General features: G+C 40.9%; 1 protein-coding gene across 2 annotated transcripts; it reads left to right on the forward strand.

Annotated features, from left to right (window-relative positions):
- The first annotated feature begins 4439 nt into the window (after positions 1–4439).
- Positions 4440–22453, forward strand: LOC107784944 (pre-mRNA cleavage factor Im 25 kDa subunit 1). Of its 2 annotated transcripts, XM_016606147.2 has the most exons (8): positions 4440–4575; positions 4672–4862; positions 4948–4993; positions 21281–21374; positions 21451–21515; positions 21589–21675; positions 21797–21907; positions 22061–22453. In XM_016606147.2, exons 2-8 carry the CDS (start codon positions 4681–4683, stop codon positions 22133–22135), a joined length of 660 nt encoding a protein of 219 aa, XP_016461633.1. In that variant the 5' UTR covers positions 4440–4575; positions 4672–4680; the 3' UTR covers positions 22136–22453. The 2 variants fall into 2 exon arrangements, with proteins under 2 accessions (XP_016461633.1, XP_016461632.1); XM_016606146.2 differs by lacking the exon at positions 4440–4575 and having other exon boundaries at positions 4597–4862.
- The last annotated feature ends 2498 nt before the right edge of the window (positions 22454–24951 follow it).

Below are 24951 nucleotides of genomic sequence, written 5' to 3' on the forward strand. Positions count from 1 at the left end.
TATTTTGCTCAATAAATGGACACTACTTGACCTATGTGCCATGAGCAAAATCGAAAGCTCTAGATGTGATCTGAAGTTTACTTCTATAGGCTCTATTACTACCAAGGAGTTGGGAACAGTGATGAGAGCACTTGGTCAAAATCCCACTGAAGCTGAACTACAGGATATGATCAGCAAAGTTGATGCTGATCAACATTGATTTTTCAGAGTTCTTGAATCCGATGGCGCGGAAGATGAAGGTATAGGAATTCTAGCTATTTTAATATTATGTTACAATCTTTCTTATTTGGTGCTGTTGAGATAGTTGTGATGTTGTCAGGTTTTCTCAAGTTCTTTTTCAGATGCCTCCTCGTTGAAAATTGATCTTATAGACAATTTGGACTTATTTGACTAGTGTGGATGCCGACTTTGCTTTTATGATCCAAATCGTGGCTGTTTTCTGCAAGTAATTATGAGGAAAATGCAATTTGACATGCTAGTCGTTATTTCATATTGTGGACAGCCAATTCTTAGCATCTTATATCTACATTTTCATTTCAGTTTCATCATGTATTGACAAACCTTGGAGAGAAACCTGACTGATGAAGAGGTGGATGAGATGATCCGAGAGGCAGATATTGATTATGGCCTGAGAAGGATTATTACAATATAATCAGTCTAGATAAAGTGCTGAAGATTCCAATTTGATTTTAACTTCACTTTACTCATGTCTTTTTGATAATCCCGAGTTTTGTTGTGGTCGAAAATGATGTCTTTTTTGATAATCTTAGAATTTTTAATTGGTTAAAAGTGTTGTCTTTTTTTATTAGTTTGAGTAGTGTAGTTGTGGTGAATTGTGGCTGTGTGTGCTGGAGTTCGAATAGGATTTTTTCATGTAGTTTTGGGCTGCTATAGATTAAATTACAAGATTTTTTGATGGAGTTCGAAAAGTGGCAGTGTGTGCTGGAGTTCGAATTTTCATGGCGTTTTGAACAGCCATAGTCTCCAGCATTTTTTCATGGAGTTTGATTCTGTGAACAATCCAGAACAATTTGTTTCTCTGAACCTTCAAATTTGGCCTCCTCCTCCATGGAGTCGTATGCTTGTATGAGCATGTTCACATGCCTGTAACAGACCTTATTCCAATCACTTGCATGCCTACTAATTGGTAGTGAAAAAGCAACAATATAGACATGTTCAGGAAGCCAAGAACCACTCATCTGAGCCAACGGATTCGAATTTTGCTATGCTGGTGCGCAATAAGCACACAACGACCGCATAAATCTTTGGTCTGCATATCATTGTCCATGTTGGGCTGACTTTTTTAGGCAACAGGATTCGGGTGACGTATATAAATAGTCCTTAAAGTGGATGGTTTTGAATTTTTCTCTCCGTTTGCTCCATGAGCAGAACTTCAAGTTTAATAAGTGTTGCCCTTCGCTTGCCCCATAAGATAATATTTTTAACTTTTAACCTTGAAGTAATGCTCGTGGGGCAAGCTGGAGTCAAAAGTTAAAAACAAAAGTGTTATATTTCTGCAATTTTTTTAGAGGATCCCTATTGATATTGACTGACCTGTTGATAAGCAGGTCATCCCACATTAAATCATATAAATTTACAGCTTGTTTGGATGGTTGTTACCTATTATATTGTTTCATATTATTACTTTAAATACGATGTTTGTTTTGATTGTTACCTAAATTTTATTGTATCGTATAGTTAAGCCTGTCATTATCTAACGACGAAAAGTGTCACTTTGTGTAACGATCAATTTGGTGTAGTCACGTTGTTACTTTATTTTTTCTCATCTTTCCCTTATTATTAAATAATCTTATTTTATCATTTATCCTATCTTTTTATATAATAATTCTATCTCGTACCTTATTTTTTCTTCGTAATATTACAAGTTTATTCTTCATATTGTTGGTGCATAACATCATAAAACGACGACAAACAACACAATTTATCCAAATATTATATACATCAAAACAATATAATATAATAAAATACAATACGATAGATTATGAAACAATATATAACAACCATCCAAACAAGCTGTTAAGCAGCAAGTAAAGGAGCAACATAAATTAAACGAAAGCCATCAAAATCATTCTATACTAACAGAATTCCTAGAAATTTAAATTAATGCGGCTTTCTTAGTGCAACAAGAAACAAATAAGCTAAAGACTTCGCCATTTAAATTTTGAGAAGTTTAAACAAAACACAACCTTTTTAAAAGTGATTTACAAGTTCTTCAAAAGTAGGGATTTTTTTGCGGAGCTTGATTGATGCATTTAAGAGTCGGAGCCGGGGTTTGAAGCATGTGGGTTCAAGATTCTTCATTCTAGTTTGTTTATTTTACAGAATTCTAAATTAATAATTTATATATTTTTAATAAACTTTTAAAGAAAAATACATAGTTTAGACCAAAGTTACTGGGTTCAGTCGAACCCGCAAATCCTATGCTAGCTCCACCCCTGCCTTTCAGCCATTGGTGGATGCACGTGGTGGTAAGCGAGTTCAACTGAACCCTTGTTCATCAAAAACTAATACCGTGTATATGTATAAATTAGGATTAAAGCTGCATAAATTTTGTATAAATGTTTTATTTGAACTCACTTGACAACTACTATTTTACGACTAAAATTATGTACTTCTAAGATTGAACTCGCTCGCACAAAATCCTAGGTCCGTCATTGTTTTCAGCCGTGAGGGATCAAATACCGTGGCAGATTGAGTCAATCACTGTGCTGTTGGGTTTTGGTTAAAAACGAGATTAGAGTTGCGGAAACTGGAAAGAAGAAGAAAATAAGTTTTCTGCTTTTAGTTTAGAGGCATTTTGTCCAATTTGTTATAAAATGGTTGAATTTTATTTACTTTTAAAATTGTAGCTAAATCGTAATTGGCAATCAGAAAAATGACTATTAATCATAAAGTGGCAAATCAGCATTGTTGCAAGTTTTAAGAAGTGATTCTTGAATTTCAAAAAATAAAAATTATTATTGAAAATTCTCGGAAATATCGGCAAATGCATCGTCGTTGCAAGCTTGAAAAAGTGAGTCTTACATTTCGAAGGAAGAAAAATGAATTTTAATCAAGTGTTGTTGGAAAAGCTTGAAAACATTGGCATGTATGTTCAAACTTCACAAAAATTTATTCAGCAAGTTCAAACTTAAGCGCGATTGTTGAACATTTGGCATTGATAATCAAAACTTTACGGAACAATTACACTGTATATCATCCGACCCAGTTCTATAACCATAAAGAGCCCATATTTTGGAATTTTACCCGCTGAGGCCCATATTGTATATATCTTGAAATAAAAGTTTTAATGTTTAACCCAAACAATCTTCACTCATCTCTTTTATATTTTCTCCTCTTCTTCTCTCCACTCCGGTGGCCACCTCTCCTAAGTTTGTTATGAAATCGAGATTTTGATTGTTGTAGTTGTGGCCACCTTTCAATGAAGTTTCATTGTTGTAGTTGTATTATTCTTTTGGTTTGAATATCAAAATCTTGACTTCATAACAAACTTAGGAGAGGTGGCCACAGGAGTGGAGAGAAGAAGAGGAAAAAATATAGAAGAGATGAATGAAGATTGTTTGGGTTAAACATTGAAACTTTTATTTCAAGATATATATAATATGGGTCTCAGCAGGTAAAATTCCAAAATATAGACTCTTTATAATTATAGAACTGGGTCGGGTAATATAAAGTGTAATTGTTCCAAAATTATATCCAGGCGATGATGTCATATTATGAGAGTTTCATTGGCTATACAGATGAAAATATAAAATGATGGCTATGCGGATGAAAAGCACCTATGTGATCTGTATTTTTATGCAATTATCCCAAACTTTACGTGCATATGTTGGAAGTTTGGCCTTGGCAAGCCAAATTTCAGGAGAAATTCAAAAATAGTCAGATTTACAAATGGTCATTCAAAAATAGTCACAGTTTCAAAAAGTATCGAAATTTAGCCACTTTTCATGTAAAGATAAATCTGAACAAAAACACTGCTCAAAATCCGGAAAATACTCCAGCATAATATACTGGAATTCCAGTATATTATACTGGAGCCAGCAAAGTATACCGATCCAGTATAATATGCTGGAAGTTCATATACAGGTGCACCGAACTCCAGTATATTATGCTGGACCGGTCTCTGTTGCAGCAAAATAATAGTTATTTTTCAATGATTTGACAAATGCTGGCTATTTTTGAATGACCAGTCTGAAAATTGGCTAGTCCGTGCTATTTTAACCAAATTTGAGGCTCGATTATTAGAGCCCAAATTTCATGCGTGATTGTTGGAAATTTGTTTGCACAAGTAATATGCCAAACTCTATGTTGCGTATATCGGAAGTTGTTTTCAAAATGACTTGCAAAAAGTTATAAACTTTAACTACTATGACTTAAATAGTAGACCCAAAATGGGCTATCTTTGCACTTACCCCGTGGAAATCCCAATCTCTTGTCTTTCTAGAAGGCAATACTGCCACCTCATCACTTTTCGTCATCTCAAAAGTCTTTGCCATTTCAGCTTTCAACCTCCAGCCCTCTCTGGAACAGCCACGTAACACTTTTCTTCTATAAGTAAGTCTGAAAATTACCACCTCTGTTCTTTCCCGTATCTTCCTTTTCATTCAACTTACACTTGTTTTTTGATCTCTCGCTTGTGCTTCGTCTCAGTTCAAATCAATGGGCGATCATAGTTTCTTAACGGCTGAGGAAAACGGCGGTGTTTATTCAAGTGGTGGTGCTGTTAATAGTAGTAACGTATTGAACATTTACCCACTGAATCATTACTATTTTGGTTCAAAAGAGGCTGTTCAGTTTAAGGAAGAGACTTTAGCTGATCGCGTTCTACGCATGAAATTGAAGTATGTTTAATTTATCTTCTTCTTATTTTTTGTTTTCTAGCTCTTTTAGTCTCTTGCATTTGATTTCCCTATCGTTTGGTTTCAGCTACGATACTTATGGACTCAGGACCTGTGTACAAGCTGTGCTTTTGGTTAGTCTCTAATTCCTTTCTTTTCTCTTTTCCTTTCTTTTAAACATAACCGTGGTGTTCGTCGCCTGCTCATGGCACGAGCGGGTATTAGGTAACTCTGTCCAAGTGGAAAAAAAATCACCTAGTTTTTTCTCTGTTACTTTTTTGGGATGATAGATATTAGATAGGTAGGGGCTCAACTATTTAATGGAAGACCGCACAAGCTGTACTATTCATGATTAGCAGTATATCGGAGTAGTTATTTTTGGCCGTATGGGTTAGTACAGTCGCGAAGCCAGAAATTTTCTTAAGTGTGTTCAAACTTGAAAGATGTAAAGAAAACCCGACAAAGGGTGTTCAATATATTTTATATAGTAATATTTTACCTATATATGCAAAAAGTGTTAAAAATTCATTTTAGAAATAATTGAAGGTTTCAGTTGTTGCAGAGCCACGAAATTAGACATTGATGCCTTTCTAATCTCATAACACAGGGATGATAAGCATGTGTTCTTAAAAGCCTGCTTCAGGCATGCTTAAGCCTTGAAGCTCAGTGCAACAAGGCTGGTCGTCTAAGCGGTGCTTTAGTGCAAGCACTGAGGCGTTAAGAGACGAAGTCATAAAGAGGCATGAATCAGTGTTTGCAACCACTAATTCTACAATTCCAGCAAGAACTAGGCTAAATATCACTAACCTATAAACATTCAAGCCCTAAAATTTAGTACCCATTAAATACCCACACTAGGGTTGGGTGACAACCCTAGCTATGGGTCTAGCTACTCATAGAAATAACAGAAATCAAAGATGAAAAGAAGATAAAATTCATAATACTAGATTAAAAGATGAAAATCTAATGTTATAAGGTGAATCTAATATAAAATTGCCCAAAAGGGAAGTTCCAGCTGTCTCACGTGCTCAGCAAAATACACCATACCTTAAAAATGACAAAAAATTCTATTTATACTAAACTGAAATTTTCGGACAAAAATACACCTGCGGAGGTTACGCGGCCACGTAATTCTGACCGCGGCCACACTCTTGCTTTAGCGGCCGCATAATTCACTTCTGGATCTGGGTTGAGCATGGTTTCGCGGACCGTGTAATTTCCATCGCGGGCGCGTATGAGACTTCCGCGGCCGCATAATCTTGACGCGGACCGCACTTCTTGTTTTTGCTTAAAATGTAAGCTCTCGGAACCTCAGCAACCGCGGTCCGCGTAATTCCAATCGCGGCCGCGCAGGTACTTTCGCGGCCGCACCTTTCTGACGCGGTCCGCGTTCATGTTTTGGCCCAAAAATCCATCTCTTTGAATCTTCTTTTCGCGGACCTCGAAATAGTGCTCGCGACCGCGTTGTAGCTTTCGCGGCCGCACAATATTCGTTTCACATCTTTTGACCCAGTCTTGGTTTTTGTTCAAGTTTTGACTCCTTTATGAGTTGATTATGACTCATTTGGCTCATTTTGAATAATCCCTGCAAGCAAGCATATTATATTAGTTTCCAGGAATACCTTCACGCATTTTTGGCCCTAAACACAAGTAGAAGAGAGCAAATAATATGTTAAAATCCCTACTTATCAACTCCCCCAAACTTAAGCTTTTGCTTGTTTTCGAGCAAATAAGGTAATTCCCACCTCCACAAGAAAAAGAAAAGGATATTTCAGCTGGCCTAAGGTGACTCCATCAAGCATCAATTGAGACTAACAATTACCCTCAACACAAATGAATTATCAACAACATCATGTTATGACCTTTTGAGTACTATAGTTCTAATGTGACACTAGAGCATTAAGAGTTGACTCAATTCATCAAGGAAGCTCGCTCTATCACGTAGGTCATTGTGGATTCCAAACTCCCCCTCTACTCCCCATGAGCAAATCTCACTTTTTAGAATGTACCACGCAAAACAAGGATTGTGAAGAAGTGCGCTCATCACTCTCAAAAGAATGCCACAAGTCCGGCTCTAAGTACCATAAGCTTGCCCCTTATGTAAATCACCACTAATGTAAGCTCACTCAACTTGAAATCATATAGGGCTTTAATGGGATGTAATGAAGGCTTTTGGATCAAGGTAGGACTTATCGAACTATGATGGTTTCATCTTTCCTTAAGTACTCCATTTTCTCATTTCGGCTCATACTTTCTTGACTCTTTGAGTCATTTTTTTCTTCCTTAGGAGAACTAGAGAGACATGATGACGTCCAAATCCACTACTAAAAAGTAAATGGACACGGTCGCATGCAATATAATTTACCCAACTATGAGTCGGGGTCGAATCCCATAGAGAACAATATGTAGGCGATTAGGAATGTAAGAGAATTATCACTTATTATGCAATGCCAAACACTTAGAATGGTAGTTGAGAAAATACTATAGCTAAATGCGATAACGTAAACTAACCTAGAAAGCAAGTAAAATGATCAATGGCTACAAGTATGGGTGCATCAGGATTTACACTCAAGTAACGATCCAATATATTTCGCAATTTTATAAATATGAACGAGTTTATTATTTATTAGTCTCGGATAATAATTCTATATTAGCTTCTCTCGAAGACTAACAAGACTTCCTAATTGAATTATCCCTAAAACAATTAAGAGATTAAGCACACCCGAATATGGCTACAAGTAGTTCATTCCTATCCCTAGGTAGAATCTATAAAGTGAGGGTTAACGCCTCAAGTTCTTGTTAATTAATCTTTCCCAACCCTGAAATACTTTTTCCAAAATTAATCCGAAGTGAAAGGGCGAGTCCTAGGGTTAGCTAATCCCTTTGGAAACATTTAAGAACAAGAATAATTAAAGAAACAACAACTCGCTTCATAATAAATAAAAATCGTTCAATACATAAGCACAACAAGGTATTTAATCCACACTTTAAATATGAATATTTTCATAAACAAGATTCAAGTGTTGGAAATAAATACTACACACTTAGATATACAATACAAAGCAAGGAAATGAAGAAATGAGCATAAAGGAGTAACAAATTCTCAACCAAAAGCTTCAAATCTTCAAGACCCAAGTGTGTGTGCAAGAACCCTAGCTTCCAAGACTTGTTCTCTCTAGTATATGGACTGAAAATAAGCCAAAGATCCTCTAAGATATGATATGCTCGTGTATTTGTGGGTTTGGAGTTGAGAAAATGTGAAATGTCAATACTGCCCAGGTCAGAAACCCGTTGACCGCACCTGCGGAAAGATCCTCGCAGGTGCGGTTCCGCAAATGCGGGCCTTCAATCGCAGATGCGTGAACTCAGGGGATTTTGCCTACTCCGCAGATGCGGACATTGTGGCGCAAGTGCGACTCCGCAGATGCGGATAATCCATCGCAGGTGCAAGCCCATGTAGAATTCCCTTCCTCCGCAGATGCGGACAAAATAGTCGCACCAGCGACTCCGCAGGTGCAGAGTTTATTCCGCAGATGCGGTCCCAGTGAAGCTTAACTCCGCAGATGCGGCCTTCCAGCTCGCAGATGCGAGGTCGCATATGCGGACAGTGTTCCGCAGATGCGAAATCACTGAAGGATTTTGCACTTTTGTACTCTTTTTTGCTCAATTCCACTTCACTTGAATTCAAGTCTCTTCATGGCATCATTTACCTGAAAATCTAGCAATACACACCATAAACAACCTCGTATTATAATTAAAGGACGCAAAAACTAAAGAAAAGAGACTAGAATGAGTGGTAAAATCACCACTCATCAAGACACACCGTCACTCTTTCTTACTCATGACAATCATTTTTCTCCTTTTCTCATCATTCCATGCCTTTCATCATTGCGTTCTTTGAATCCCTTCCACCTTCACTTTCTTTTTGACGTATTTCTTTTTGGCTTTTCTTCCTTTTCTTTGCCTTTCCTTTTCATCAATTCTTTTTCTTCTTTGAACCTTTTATCACTTCCAAATTCCTCATCTCTCCCCCAAACTTATGCTTTTGCCAATTGTTCATCATGAATGTTAAGGAAAGATTGAGTGCCAAGAGATGGTCATTATAGAACGGATAAAGGCTTGTAATGTGGCTATTGAATGAAAAAGGCTTAGGCTCAAAGGGGTTGACTAGGGATATCATATTGGTAGGCTATAAAAGCTTTCAAAGTTCAAATTGGACCAAGGAGAGCCTACAATCATTTCTCAAGTCGAGCTACACTTAGAATTTCGCCTAGACAACAAGTTCTAGACTTATTGGCACGGGACTTGGACTTGCAATTCAATACCTCACCTCTCAAGCTGCTGGATTGTTAAAGAGAACAGAGTCAAGGACCCACAACAACCCTAGCTAAGATTGAAAATCACAAATGGCACAAGGAAACCACTCGATGATTGTTTTAGTCAACTCAGGAGTCTAAAGGTCACAACTAGAGCTAATCTTTGCCAATCAACTTGTCTCTAACCATGAGGTCTAAGGTAAATGTGTTAGTACCAAGTGAAGCCTGTTTGAGACACTTTTATTCATTACTACTACTATATACACCAAAACAAAAAGAAAACGGACTCAATCCCTTAAGAAGGTTGTCACGCCATCCATCGTTGGGAAGAGCCACCCGATTCACACAACATCCACCTTTGGAAAGAACCGTGGCATTAAGAAAATCAAGGGCTTATTGTTCACACAAAATGTAAAAAGAAGCTAAAAACTTAAAAAGAAGCTACTAGAGGAAATAAGAAGCTAAGCTATTAAGGAAAAATAACAAAAGAAGTTATGAAGTAAACTACGGAAAGTAAACTGAATATGTACAAAATGGAGTAAACGAATATATACATAATGAAAATGAATATATACATCGAATGGTAAAATTATATACATACCAAAAGTGTAAACTGAATATGTACAAAATGGAGTAAACGAATATATACATAATGGAAATGAATATATACATCGAGTGGTAAAATAAATAAACATACCAAAAGTGAAAATAACGGTAAATAAAGATAAAGAAAAATAGTATCATAGTTATTACATACCAAATGTCATCACAAATCAAATCAAAATGGACCACCCCCCAAATAAAAAATAGCATTGTCCTCAATGCTAATATCAAAATAAGATCAGGGAAAGGTTAGAGAGTAAAGAGAACTCCCTTTGTGGTCACTGTCTGCATCGGGTCAGGAACATGAGTGAGGTCCTCAGACTGCATAGGATCATCAGCTCCCTCCGTGTCCTCTAACTGGATCTCCACATCCTCTGACTGGGGGACAACGGGGTTGCTGAGCATCTGGATCATCTCCTCAGCAATATGTGTAGTGGCAACCGGCTCCTCAGACTGGCCAGCTACTGCATCTGATGCCTCATGCTATGCTACCTGTGCTGATGGGGCTGTCTCCTCCATGAGCAGGTCTAGTGGAATATCACCAGCAGAAGCAATCTTCTCAACCTCTTTGCTCAACTTCTCCACCGACTCCTTAGATGCCTGAGTCTTACGCATCTTCTTCACCTGCCTCCCCAAATCCTTGATAATCTTCCCATGTGTATCAAGAGTCTCCCGGATCTTTTTCTGGTCGTCCAGAATCTTCTTCAAAGCGTCCTCCACTGATGGAGGTACCTGAAGCTCTGATGGGGCTGAAGATTGTGCTGCCACTGCACTGGATATGGCAGTCGGCTTTGTGGTAGCTGCCTGCATCCAGTTGTTGAGACTGGATAGTGTCTGTGAAACCCGCAGTGCAGTCTGAGGGTAGATGGAAGATGAAGGCACAGATAATGGCACTGTGATGGATGGCCCGGAGGAAGGAGCTGGCATGGCAGCTGAAGAACCTTCTGTTGTGGAAGGCTCTGACCCGGTGGCCACTACCCTTGGCTTTTTAGACTGGCCAGTGGAGGTAGTGACTTTACCCTTGGCTTTAGGGTTATCCGCTTCTTGGAGGCTATACCATGAGAAAGGCTTTTTAGCCTTCACCTCCACATCAAAATGTCTCGGCTCTACCCCTTGGTCTTGGAAATACTCTGTGAGGAAGTTGGGGTAGGGATACGATCTCTCTTCTTTCTGGACTGCATTGGAGATGTTGTAGGACATCAAGTTTCTCACATTAATAGGATAGCCGGCCATGATGGAAGCTACCAATACTGCCCGGGGGAGTGGAAGGACATTCTCTTGTTGTCACGGGTCAAGACGGCAGCACACGAATGTTGCCCACCCTTTTGCTTCAAAGTTAAGGGTGGCTCTGACAATTTGAACTCCTGTTGTGAGCCATGCAGGTGTTGTCCCTGGAATAGCAAGTATCTCAGCTAGCCATGGGCGAACTCCATCACCCAATGCTAGCTTCTCCAGGTATTGCACTGCCTCGACATCCTCAAACCCTACATAAGTGTTCAGTGCGTGGCCATCAAACAAGATTTTCAAGTTTCGGACCTTTGTCACCTTTGTACCATTTTTGATGTGGGCAACATTGGCATAAAATTCCTTGACAAGGTATTCATTTGCATCATGCATCCGGCAGGTGAACCATTTCCATCTTTTTCTCTCCGTAAATTGCCGTAGGACATTCAGATTGTGCTGGCTTAGGTCTTTGGTTATGAATTGTCGCTCAAGAGTGAGCGACCTTTGGGGCCACCATTCCCGAAATTTTCCATACGCCTTCTCACTTACAAATCTATCAGCCCACACCTTCGGCCTCTTTGATCTAGCCAGGCCTCCCATAATTGTGTCACCCCCTCTCCCGTCATCAGGGACCTCATCATCCTCATCTAAAATGATTGGGGTAGCTGTTGGGGCAGTTGTTGTAGCAGGTGGGGAAGATGGTTCGGATGCCTGACTACCTCCCTCTGAGCCATCAGAAGAACTAGAGGGGGAGGTAGGTTCATCGACTAAATGGAATCTGTTGGGGAATTGTTGTGATTGTGCCCCCGGTTGTGGTTGTATAGAATCCCCCTCGGACGTCTCCCGGGATGGGAGGTATTCACTTGTGTCAGAGGAGTCGGCAGGAGGTCTAACGAGGGTAGCCTTTTTACCTACTATCCTTTTGGCCGCTAAGGGTAAGGTTTTCTTTCCTTTACCCCGGCCTCGGGAGGATTCTGCCCTCCCCTTTGAAGTGTCTTGTCCCCCACGAGAACGCACCATTTTCTGCAACACATAAGTAGTGAAAGACAGTTAGAATTGGGGGGTTCAATCATGTGTTAAAGCAGTACAGATGAAATGAAAAACAATGCTTCTCAGAACAGGGCATCGCAGACCGCACAAAAATGAGTGCGGCAGCGAATTGCCCATCGCGGACCGCGTAAAAGTGAACGCAGCCGCGAAGAGGCCAGGCTCAGACTACTGGCTCTCTGAACTTGATCAACCGCGGACCGCACAAAAATGAGTGCGGCCGCGAAAGACCAATCGCGGACCGCATAAAAATGAACGCGGCCGCGAAGGCAAATGATAGAGTCTCTGAAGTTTAAACGCGCGGACCGCGAAAAATTGGGTGCGGCTGCGAAAGACCATTCGCGGACCGCACAAAAGTAACCGCGGCCGCGAATTCTACACAACCATCAGTGCCTAGAAGCTAGGGTATCGCGGACCGCGTAATTTTGGACGTGGCCGCATACCCTATCGCGGACCGCGGAAAAATGACCGCTGCCGCAAAATTCAAAATAAATCGGCTCTGATGAACACTTAAAACTAAGGTTTTCACTAATTACCCAAGAATTGTAGCAATTAAACATGCAAAGTTACTAACCCCAACCCCCATTATGCATACAAACACTACCCATATGTTGTTAATAAAAAATTAAGCATTAATTTGACATTTTGGCATGATTATAACCCTATCTAAAAAGAAAAATTAAAACAAAGAGAAAAGAAAAGAAAAAGATAAAATCAAATTATTGAAATGAACTTACCAGTTGTAAAATGTGGTAGGAAATCGACAATTGATGAGAATAGGATGAGTTTGAAACCAAGTAAGGATGCACAGTGCTTTAGGTGAGTTTGAGAGGTTAGGGTTCATAAAGTGTGAAAAGTTTCAAGAACTCTTATTTATACTCAGAGCCCAGTGACCCCACCGCCTTACCTGAGTGCGGCCGTGAAATTTTGTCGCGGTCCGCACTCTTTACCTTTCTGTAGCGCGGCCGCGAACTCTGAAGGAATTTTGACAGGCCAATTTCATAGAGGCCTTTTGCCCATTTCAGCTACGCGATCGCGCGCACAATGGTGCGGCCGCGAAGTGCTCATGCGGTCCGCGAAATTTTGTGCGGTCCGCGAAAGTTCACCACTTCGCCAAATTTTTTTCCTTGTCAATTTCCCGCACTGCACAACTAATTCCTACATACACTTCACAACCAGTTAGTCCAAAACAATCTCTAATCTACGAAGAAAATCAAAAGAAAGAAAAACACATGGGTTGCCTCACAAGAAGCGCCTGATTTAACGTCGCGGCACGACGCATGTTACCATCATCATTTGAAATGGATCAATGCCACAACGTGGCTATCATCAATCTTGCCAAGGTAGTGCTTCACTCGGTGCCCATTGACTCTAAAGATCTCACCATTCTTGTTTTTCAAATCTAGAGCACCGAAAGGAGTCACATGTACCACTTCGAAAGGACCACTCTATTTCGACTTGAGCTTTCTCGGAAACATCCGTAATCGAGAGTTGAATAGAAGAACCAAGTCACCTTCCTTGAATTCTTTGTTACGGATATACTTATCATGTAGGTACTTCATCTTGTACAAGGACGAGCTGGATATGGAACCGGAACTCATCAAGTTCATTTAGTTGCTCTACCCGGAGATTGGCAGCTACATCCCATTCAAGGTTCAATTTCTCCAGCGCCCACATGGCCTTGTGCTCTAATTCAACCGGAAGATGACATGCTTTCCCAAATACCAACCGGTACGGAGACATACCAATTGGAGTCTTGTAAGTTGTTCTATAGGCCCATAAAGTATAGTCAAGTTTCCTTGACCAATCAGTCCTGTTTGTATTGACAGTCTTGGATAGAATGCTCTTGATCTCTGTGTTGGAGACTTCAACCTGTCCACTTGCCTGGGGATGATAGGGGGTTGACACCTTATGATCGACACCATACTTGGAAAGTAAAGTGTCAAAGGCTTTGTTGCAAAAATGAGAACCCACATCACTAATGATAGCCCTTGGGGTGCCGAACCTTGTGAAGATATTTTTCTTTAAGAAAGCCACCACACTCCGTGCCTCATTGTTGGGCAAAGCCACAGCTTCAACCTATTTGGAAACATAATCCACAACAACAAGAATATAAGTGTTCCCACATGAACTCACAAATGGTCCCATAAAGTCGATGCCCCACACGTCAAAAATATCAATCTCAAGTATGGTGGTGAGAGGCATTTCATTCTTCTTGAAATTCCACCGGCTCTTTGGCAATCATCACAACGCCTAACGAGCTCACTAGCGTCTTTGTACAAGGTAGGCCAATAGAATCCACAGCTTAATACCTTTGTAGCAGTTCTCGCCCCACCATGGTGACCACCATAGGGCGAGGAATGGCAAGCTTCAAGAATACTCAATTGCTCTTCTTCCGAAACACATCTACGGATAACACCATCATTGCGAATTTTGAAAAGATATGGCTCGTCCCAATAATAATCCAAGCAGTCCCGTTTGAGCTTCTTCCTTTGGTTAGAAGAGAGCTCATTCGGGACAATGCCGGTCACAAGAAAGTTAGCCACATCGGCGAACCAAGGTATCCCAGTCAAAGACACGGAGAGGAGTTGTTGATCCGGAAACGAATCATTAATCTTGAGGCCATCATGGGGACTACCCTCCTCTTCCAAGCGAGACAAGTGGTCCGCCACTTGATTCTCACTCCCTTTTCGGTCTATGATTTCAAGGTCAAACTCTTGTAGAAGAAGAACCCATCTCATCAACCTAGCCTTAGAGTCTTTTTTACTCATCAAATAATGAAGTGCCGCGTGATCGGTGTGCCCAATCACTTTGGTACCCATGAGGTACGGGCGAAACTTTTCCATGGCGAAGAAAATGGCTAATAGCTCTTTCTCGGTCACCGTATAGTTGACTTGGGCGTCGTTCATTGTTTTGCTTGCATAATAGACCGGATGAAATATCTTGTTGATTCTTTGCCCCAATACCGCTCCTACCACAACGTCGCTAGCATCTCACATGAGCTCAAATGGTAGGCTCCAATTGGGTGCGGTAATGATGGGAGTGGTAGTCAACCTATACTTGAGTAGCTCAAAAGCTTTCATGCAATCATCATTGAACACAAACTTGGCATCTTTTTCCAACAACTTGCACAAGGGGTTCACCACTTTTGAGAAATCCTTGATGAACCTACGGTAAAACCCTGCGTGACCAAGAAAGCTCCTCACTCCCTTGACGGAAATCGAAGGAGGGAGTTTTGATATTACTTCAATTTTTGCTTTGTCCACTTCAATACCGTTCTTGGAGATCTTATGGCCAAGGACAATGCCCTCCTTGACCATAAAGTGGCACTTCTTCCAATTAAGCACTAAGTTGGTCTCTTCACATCGGGCCAACACTTTATCAAGATTATCCAAGCATTCTTCAAAGGAATCCCCCACAACACTGAAATCATCAATGAACACCTCGAGGAAGTCCTCCACCATATCCGTGAATATTTCCATCATACACCGCTGAAAAGTAGCCGGTGTATTACACAAACCAAACAGCATCCTTGAGAACGCAAATGTGCCATATGGACAAGTGAAGGTGATTTTCTCTTGGTCTTCAGGTGCAATGAGAATCTGGTTATATCCGGAATACCCATCCAAAAAGCAATAATAAGCACGTCCGGCAAGTCTATCCAACATTTGGTCAAGAAATGGCAATGAAAAATGGTCTTTACGGGTCACTTTGTTCAGCTTCCTATAATCCATGCATACCCTCCAACCGGTGACAGTTCTTGTGGGGATCAATTCATTTCTATCATTTGTGATCACAGTCATGCCCCCCTTCTTTGGGACACATTGTACCGGCGAAGTCCATGAACTATCAGAAATGGGGTACACAACCCCTGCATCTAGCCACTTGATGATCTCTTTCTTGACTATCTGTTGCATGGCCTCGTTCAACCTCCTTTGATGTTCCACGGAGGGTTTGGCATCTTCCTCCAATATGATTCTGTGCATGCAAAAGGCGGGGCTTATACCCCTAATATCCGCCAATGTCCAACCTATTGCCTTCTTCCTTCTTTGAAGCACCGCAAGGGTGGAATCTACCTGCACGTTAGTTAAGCACGAAGAGAGAATAACAGGTAATGTGGAACAAGGGCCTAAGAACTCATAACTGAGGTGTGAAGGCAAGGTCTTCAACTCCAATGTGGGTGGCTCCTCGATTGAGGGCTTTGTTGGTGAAGTCTTCCGGTTCTCAAGGTCCAAGGAAAGTTTTCGGGGTCCATATGTGTAGGATCCCATTCCTTGCAAAGCATTTACACATTCTACCAAGCCTTCCTTCTCATCCTCATCATGATTCAACAACATAGCTTCCAAAGGGTCTTCTACATTAATCATAGCACTTGTGTCATCAACAATCACCTCAGTCACAAGATCCACAAACGGACATACTTCGTTGCTATTAGGCTGCCTCATTGACTTGCACACGTGGAACACAACTTTTTCATCGCCCACCCGGAAGGTGAGCTCCCCAGCTTCCACATCAACTAAGGCCTTCCCTGTAGCTAGGAAAGGTCTCCCCAATATGATTGGCACCTCATAGTCAACCTCACAGTCGAGTATCACAAAATCTGCGGGAAGTATGAACTTGTCGACCCGAACTAGCACATCATCAATTATCCCCAATGGCCTCTTCATTGTCCGGGCCGCCATTTGCAACCTCATGGAAGTAGGTCTTGGTTGCCCAATCCCCAATGTCTTGAACACAGAATATGGCATCCAATTAATGCTCGCTCCCAAATCACACAAGGCTTTGGCGAAATCGGCACTACCAATAGTGCATGGAATTGTAAAGGCACCGGGATCTTCTAGCTTTGGAGCCATGGAATGCACAATTGCACTCACTTGATGTGTCATTTTGATCGTCTCACAGTTCATTGACCTCTTCTTTGTTACCAAGTCCTTCGTGAACTTGGCATATCCCGGGATTTGTTGTAGAGCTTTAACCAAAGGCACATTTATGGACAAACTTTTCATCATATCAATGAATTTCTTGAATTGGTTCTCGTTTTGCTTTGCGAGCCTTTGAGGATATGGTGGAGGAGGCCTTGGCAAAGGAGCCTTGGCTTTGGGCACTACCGGATCCGGTATGTCTATCACGTGTTCCCTAGACGGGTTCACATCATCTTGTGTCTCCTCCACGTTTTCATCAATGTCTATCCTCACTTCATCTTTCACATTCTCATCATTTCTTGGCTCATCCTCTTCTTGCACAACCACATCATCATTCACGATCTTTCTTGGATTGGAGGTACTAGCAACTCCACCTCTACGACTTCTTGTAGTTACTGCCATAGCATGGCCCGTATTGTTTCCACCCTTTGGGTTTACTACCGTATCACTTGGTAGTGCCTCCTTAGGGCGAGTATCAAGGCTTGAGAAATTTGACCCATTTGGACTTCCAAGTTGCAGATAGAAGTGTTGTGGGAGGCTATTTGGGCATCGGAGTCGGTATTTCTTTCCATCATTTGCTTGAACATATTTTCTATCCGTCCCATCTCATTGTTGGAAGAACTTTGCCCTTGTGACGGATATGGAGGCGGGTTGTTGGGTTGTTGATACATCAGGGGTCTTTGAAAGCCCGACCCCCGGTTCCCTTGATTATTGTTGTTCCAACCCCCTTGGTTTCCATTGCCTCCCCAATTACTATTATTGTTCCCACCCCAATTGCCTTGGTTATTTCCTTGATTCCCCCAATTTTGATTGTTGTTCCCCCAATTGTTCGGATTGTCGTTGTTGCCACAATTCCAATTCCCTTGGCCTTGGTTGCCCCAATTTTGATTGTTTTCCCGTTTTCTCCACCATTGTTGATTTGGAGCATTGCTCCGTTGACCTTGGTAATTGTTCACATATTGAACCTCTTCACTTTGATCGTCATAAGAGTCATCTTGGTTGTACCCACTACCACTTTGCTCAAATTGATCCTGATTGTGTTGAACTTGTTGACCTCTTTGTCTCCTCTTGTTAACCATTACATTCACTCCTTCCATGGCATTTACTTGCTTTGGCCCCTGAACCTGCTGAAGTTGTGCCTTGGCTAACTGATTCATGGTAGTTGTCAACTCTGCTATGGCTTGTCCGTGATCATGAAGTTCCTTGTGAAGGTGGATAACATTAAGGTCACCCTGAGGAACATTGGCCCGACTTTGCCAAGCTGAAGAGGTGTCCACCATCTCATCTAATATTTCACATGCTTCTGAATATGGCGTGTTCATGAAGTTACCCCCTGCGAGCTGATTCACCACACACTGGTTAGTTGTGTTGATACCCCTATAAAAGGTTTGATGGATCATTGCTTCAGTCATATCGTTGTTGGGGCATTCTTTGACCATTGCCCGGTACCGTTCCCAAATATTTTGTAACGGTTCATTTGGCTCTTGTTTAAAAGCAAGGATTTCATCTCTCAATGTTGCCATATGTCACGGAGAAAAGAACTTTGCTATGAACTTCTCGACCAACTCATCCTAAGTGGTGATGGAATGGTTGGGTAGCCTCTCAAGCCAATCCAAAGCCTTCCCTCTAAGTGAGAAAGGGAAAAGCCTTAACCTCAAAGCGTCCTCAGATACATTCGTCTGCTTGCTCCCCCAGCATGTGTCTACAAAACCTTTGAGATGCTTATATGCGTTCTGATGTGGAGCTCCGGTGAAGAAACCCCTTTGTTCCAATAGAGTAAGCATGACATTGGTTATTTAAAAATTGCCCGCCCGAATCCGGGGCGGGACAATTGCACTTGCGTAGCCTTCATTGGGCAACACCCGGTGTGCTGCCCTTGGAGGAGGTGGGGGAGGGTTTGGAACGTTGTCATGAGGCGGGCGGTCTCTTCTTTGTACTTGAGGTTGAAGATGAACCTCATCCACTTCATTTTCATCTACCTCCTCCCATTGAGAAATATGTCTGAGGGCCTCGTTAAGAGCCATTTGGTACCTAAAAGCAATTGACACACAAAAATTAGAAAAACGGAAGGAAAGAAGAACAAAACACACAAATAGTTAGATATATAGCTAAGATTGTCTAACTCCCCGGCAACGGCGCCAAAAATTGATCGGGTCCAAGCCTGCGCTACTATTGAGTAGCGAGGATAGTCGATGCAATTTTACTCCACAGGGAGGTAATTGATTTGGAATTAGGTTTATGTCTAATTCTAGATGCGTGTTTTGTTCCTAATTACGCTTCCACACATTTTGGTTTTGATTCTACTTCTAATTCTATTCTATTGTATGCAATGATTAAAGCTAAGTACAATATCTTTTTGATGTTGGTTTTCAAGTGTTTAAAAGGACTAGGGTAGTGACTTCCGCCTAGGTGGATATCTAACGGGTAGCAAGAATCTAGGGCAAGCTTGATTAATTTGGGGTCGTAATATAGCTATCACACCCAAGTACTCACTTTATACCTCTCGATAGTTTGAGTGATTTTGCCTAATTTGGCTTTCTCAAGTCCAAATGGGTATTCATGCAAGTCACGTGATATTAGCTCAAGTCGGGTATTACTATCTCTAGGTTTAACATTTTAATTGGGGCTATCAATTTCTTGAGTTCACCCCAATTCCTTGTTAGCCTAGTTTTCCTAGACTTAGTCCCTCTTTCTCAAGAAGAGACGAAGTCATAAAGAGACATGAATCACTGTTTGCAACCACTAATTCTACAATTCTAGCAAGAACTAGGCTAAATATCACTAACCCATAAACATTCAAGCCCTAAAATTCAGTACCCATTAAATACTCACACTAGGATTGGGTCACAACCCTAGCTATGGGTCTAACTACTCATAGAAATAGTAGAAATCAAAGATGAAAAGAAGATAAAATTCATAATACTAGATTAAAAGATGAAAATCTAATGTTATAAGGTGAATCTAATATAAAATTACCCAAAAGGGAAGTTCCAGCCGTCTCACGTGCTCAGCAAAATACACCATACCTTAAAAATGACAAAAAGTTCTATTTATACTAAGCTGAAATTTCCGGACAAAAATACCCCTGCGGAGGTTACGCGGCCGCGTAATTCTGACCGCGGCCGCACTCTTGCTTTAGCGGCCGCGTAATTCTGATCGCGGTCCGCGTTCTTTACTTCTGAATATGGGTTGAGCATGGTTTCGCGGATCGCGTAATTTCCATCGCGGTCGCGTATGAGACTTCCGCGGCCGCATAATCTTGACGTGGACCGCACTTCTTATTTTTGCTTAAAATGTAAGCTCTCTCAACCTCAGCAACCGCGGTCCGCGTAATTCCAATTGCGGGCGCACCTTTCTGACGCGGTCCGCGTTCATGTTTTGGCCCAAAAATCCATCTCTCTGAATCTTCCTTTCGCGGACCTCGAAATAGTGCTCGCGACCGCGTTGTAGCTTTCGCGGCCGCACAATATTTGTGCGGTCCGCGTTTCACATCTTTTGGCCCAGTCTTGGTTTTTGTTCAAGTTTTGACTCCTTTATGAGTTGATTATGACTCTTTTGGCTCATTTTGAACAATCCCTGCAAGCAAGCATATTACATTAGTTTCCGGGAATACCTTCGCGCATTTTTGTCCCTAAACACAAGTAGAAGAGAGCAAATAATAGGTTAAAATCTCTACTTATCAGTTCTCTTGCTATTTCATTATGTGATCATAGGATACCAACCCTACAAGTTTGTTTTAATATCCACGATCAAAAGCCTCCATGCTAAAGTTCTTTCAGGGGAACATAGTGACCTAAAGATGTAAGTTCTGTTCCCTTTCCTTTATGAAATAACTTGATACTGCAACTAAGCCTGGTTGGTACACAAAGTGCTGACTAAGTAGAGCCATCAGCGTGCTGCAGCTAAAACCTGGTTGATTCATAAACTGCTGAATAAGTAGGGTCATCCACACAGTTCAGCAGTCAGTTGTGCAGCTTTCCAGGTTCTAAATCTGCGATCTTAACAAATTTCCCGTATCAGTAGTTAAAATCAAACAGTACCACAGATTGGAGTTCCCAATATCCGTCCCAATAGTTCAAGTTCCATAATTGGTGCATGATTGTTAAGTGACTGATCTCGATACTTGTTGACTCCTCATGGATGGTCTTAATAAGTGGTGTGATTTTAATCCAAAACAACTTAAGCTGCCAAAAGGCTTTAGGTATTCTTCTGGCATCTAAAATGACAATTACCCATCTAATTACATACTGCACACCGAAGGGACTATTCTTTGTGGTCATTAAATGTTATACCATACATTGTATTGCAGGTCGAGTTGTTCAAACATCCACATGTACTATTATTGCAAGTACGAAATTCCATGTTCAAGCTTCCAGGTGGTCGTGTTAGGCCTGGTGAATCAGGTAGTATGATATCTTTTTCTCATTTTGTCCAATTTGAAGCTGGGACTGAAGAGTTATCCTTGTTTGCTTATCACAGAAATTGAATGTCTAAGACGTAAGCTCTCAAGTAAGCTATCCATGAGCGAAGATGACAGCTGGGAGGTATGTCAACGTTTGACATAATGTTTATAAGTTTTTTGCTAAGCATCTTATATGTCTTTCATTTGATGTGTAGGTAGGTGAATGCCTTGGGATGTGGTGGAGACCTGACTTTGAAACATTGATTTACCCGTTTATGCCACCTGATACAAAAAGGTCTAAGGTACTTGTTCATTACATTCCGAAATTTATCTCATTTGCTGTCAGTTCTTGAAGCCATAGTCCTTCTCTTTCTAGGAGTGCACAACACTCCTTTTAGTAAGGTTGACTTTCTATCTTTATAGGAGTGCACAAAACTGTTTCTTGTGAGGTTGCCCGAAAGTCGCAAATTCATTGTACCGAAGAACCTTAAGCTTCTAGCTGTTCCACTCTGCCAAGTTCATGAAAATTTCAAGGTACTGTACCTCAGGCACATTCAAATTTAGTATGGTGATCCACAATGGACTCTTACTAACGAGTCAAGTGTTGTCTAATGCCTTTTGTACCTTAAATGACCATATTTTATGTTATACTTCAGAGGCTAATGCATTCAATGCCCTTTTCTGCAGACCTATGGACCAATAATTGCCGGAGTTCCACAACTGCTGTCAAAGTTCTCCTACAACATGATGGATTATGTCTGACTGGTGCCATAGTACAAGTTGAAGACAAACATGGTGTTCGATGCTATTCCCGTCCCAGCACGACTATTTTAAGTGCCAGATTAAAGTTTAGAAACCGATTACAATAGTCACTTTCACATGTATATATACTATGAGGAGTGTGTTTGTAAGCGAAGTCAAGACATTCAGGTTTTTCTTTGTTTCTTCATCTGCAGTGTATGTTTGTAGTGAGCAAAACTAATTGTCCACGAAATAGTTTAACTGATAATATCCGTGTGGTTTTGCATAGTTTGGTTGTGAAACAACAATCCTTTATAGGAAAATTTTCTATTAACGTTATATAGCTTGTTTTACAATATAAATTTGGGTTCAAACAATTTGATAGTTGATGAATTACATCTTAAGGCAAGTTCGAACATAAAGTCGAAACAACAAGAAAACATAACATGTAACGATCCGACCGGTCGTTTTGAGCTCTAGCTCGTCGTTCGGCGGTTTTAGGCCATGAGCAGCTTCATTTCAGGTATTATGACTTGTACGTGTGGTCGGAATTGAGTTTCGGGAAAGTTCGGAGTTAATTTGGAAAGAAAATTCTAATTTCGGAAGCTTTAAGTTGGAGGAATTGACTAAGGTGTGATTTTTGAGTAAATAACCTCGGAATCGGGATTTGAAAGTTCCAACAGGTTCGTATGATGATTTTGGACTTGGGCGTATGTTCGGATCGGATTTTGGATGACTCGGGAGCGTTCCAGCGCCTATTGTGGAAAGCTGGCATTTTTTTTTTTTGAAGAATTTCATAAATTTGGGTTGAAGTGCATTTCAATGTTATCGATGTCCGTTTGGGATTCCGAGTCTGGGAATAGCTCCGTAAGGTGATTTTGGTGTTGGGAGCGCGTCCGGATGTGGATTTGGAGGTCTGTAGGTCATTTTGGAGTCATTTGGCGAAACTTAGAAATTTGAAGGTTTTTGAGAAGTTTGACTGGGAGTGGACCTTTTGATATCGGGGTCGGATTCCGATTCTGGAAGTTGGAGTAGGTCTGCAATGTCAAATGCGACTTGTGTGCAAAATTTGAGGTCAATCGGACGTGATTTGATAGGTTTCTGCATCGAATGTAGAAGTTTGAAGTTCTAAAGTTCATTAAGCTTGAATTGGGGTGCGATTCATGATTTTGGTGATGTTTGATGTGATTTGAGGCCTCGAGCAGGTCCGTATTATGTTATGGGACTGGTTGGTGTGATTGGACTGGGTCCCGGGGACCTCGGGTGTGTTTCGGGGTGGTTTTGAGTTGTTTTGGAACTGCTGTTGCTGGTTTCTAGTTTCCTTCTTCGCGAACGCAAAGGGAGTCCCGCGTTCGCGAAGAGGAACTTTGAGGCTGGTGGGATTTGGCCTTTGCGAACGTGAGGCAGTGGACGCGAACGCGAGGCAGTAGCTGGGAAGGACTTTGCGAACGCGGCCAAGGCTATGCGAACGCGAAGAATAGAGAGGGAGCGGGGGCCTGAAGTAGTTTGTCCTTCGCGAACGAGGCCAAGGTGACGCGAACGCGATGAGTAGATTGGACGTATGCATTCTAGCCTTCGCGTTCGCGATGGTCGTGCCGCGAACGCGAAGAAGGGCGGACCTGGGTTGGGCAGAATGTTTTAAAGCGAGGTTTGGGTTCATTTCACCTATTTTTCCCACGGCCTGGGAGATGTTTGGAGCTTTTGAAGAGGGAATTTCATCATCAAGCACGAGGTAAGTGATTTCTACTAGTTGTGAGTTACATACAAGGTTTATACATGGATTTAGGCATGAAAATTTGTAGAAATTTTGGATTTTGAAGGAAAACCTAAAAATTTATATTTTTGAATTTTGAGCACGAATTTGGGCATGGAATTGAGAGTAAATTATATATTTGAGTTCGTGATGCCATGGGTAATGTTTATCTTTGAAAAATTTTGGAATCCGGGCACGTGGGCCCGAGGGTGATTTTATCGACTTTTCGAACGGAGTTGAAAATTGTTGTAAATATGATTATAATGAGTATTAGAGTATATATTTATGGATTTGCACATTTATTGACTAGTTTTGTGGGTGTTGGGCATCGGTTGAGTTGTTTGAAAAGCTTGTGAGCCGGTTATGGAATTTCAGAGCGAGGTAAGTATCCTTTCTAACCTTGTAAGAGGGAATTAACCCTATAGGTGAATCACATTATTATGTGCTTCTATTTGTGGGGGCTACGTACGCACGAGGTGACGAGAGTCCGCGCGTAACTACTATTATGCTTATGTCCGGGTAGTCTAGGACCCAAATTATGTTATAATTGCGATGTTTGCACCCTACTTGTTAATTTAACTGCTTAAAACATATTGAAACTTGATAAAGGAATTGTAAAAGGTTAAACTTCATTTTTTTTATCGTTAATGGGAATTGGTATTTTCTTGAATAATTGCCCCTTAATAAATCTTGAATTGGTTATTTTAAATGTATTTTCTTTTTTGTGGAGCGGGTCGAACACCTCGGTAGCAGATAGATGCATCTATGGTTTGTGTCGTTTGACCCTCGGTAGTGCACAGTTAATATTTATATGTTGGATCGGACCGTACGACCTTAGCATAACTTGCGCATGATAACTCTTTGGAACTAATAATAATTGATATTTGCTCTATTGGCTTGAGATGTGAATTGTTAAATGATGAAAAAGGAATTTGGGAATTTCTATTAGTATAAAAAATGATTGTTGATTATTTTCCGTTATTGAATTTTCAGCTATGTTATGTATCCATGCTTAAATATAATATCGGTATTTTTTTTATTTGTTAGCCCATAATAAGTATCGGAGTCGACCCCTCGTCACTAT

This window comes from Nicotiana tabacum, chromosome 2 (genome assembly GCF_000715075.1).
Source record: "Nicotiana tabacum cultivar K326 chromosome 2, ASM71507v2, whole genome shotgun sequence".
In the NCBI taxonomy this organism is placed as follows: Eukaryota; Viridiplantae; Streptophyta; class Magnoliopsida; order Solanales; family Solanaceae; genus Nicotiana; species Nicotiana tabacum.

Bases quoted from the DNA above. Each gene is read 5' to 3' on its own strand.
- LOC107784944 (XM_016606147.2), top strand. From the start codon at position 4,681: ATGGGCGATCATAGTTTCTTAACGGCTGAGGAAAACGGCGGTGTTTAT. The intron at 21,375-21,450 runs GTAGTATGATAT...TGCTTATCACAG, and splicing joins TGTTAGGCCTGGTGAATCAG to AAATTGAATGTCTAAGACGT. The intron at 21,676-21,796 runs GTACTTGTTCAT...CTATCTTTATAG, and splicing joins CTGATACAAAAAGGTCTAAG to GAGTGCACAAAACTGTTTCT.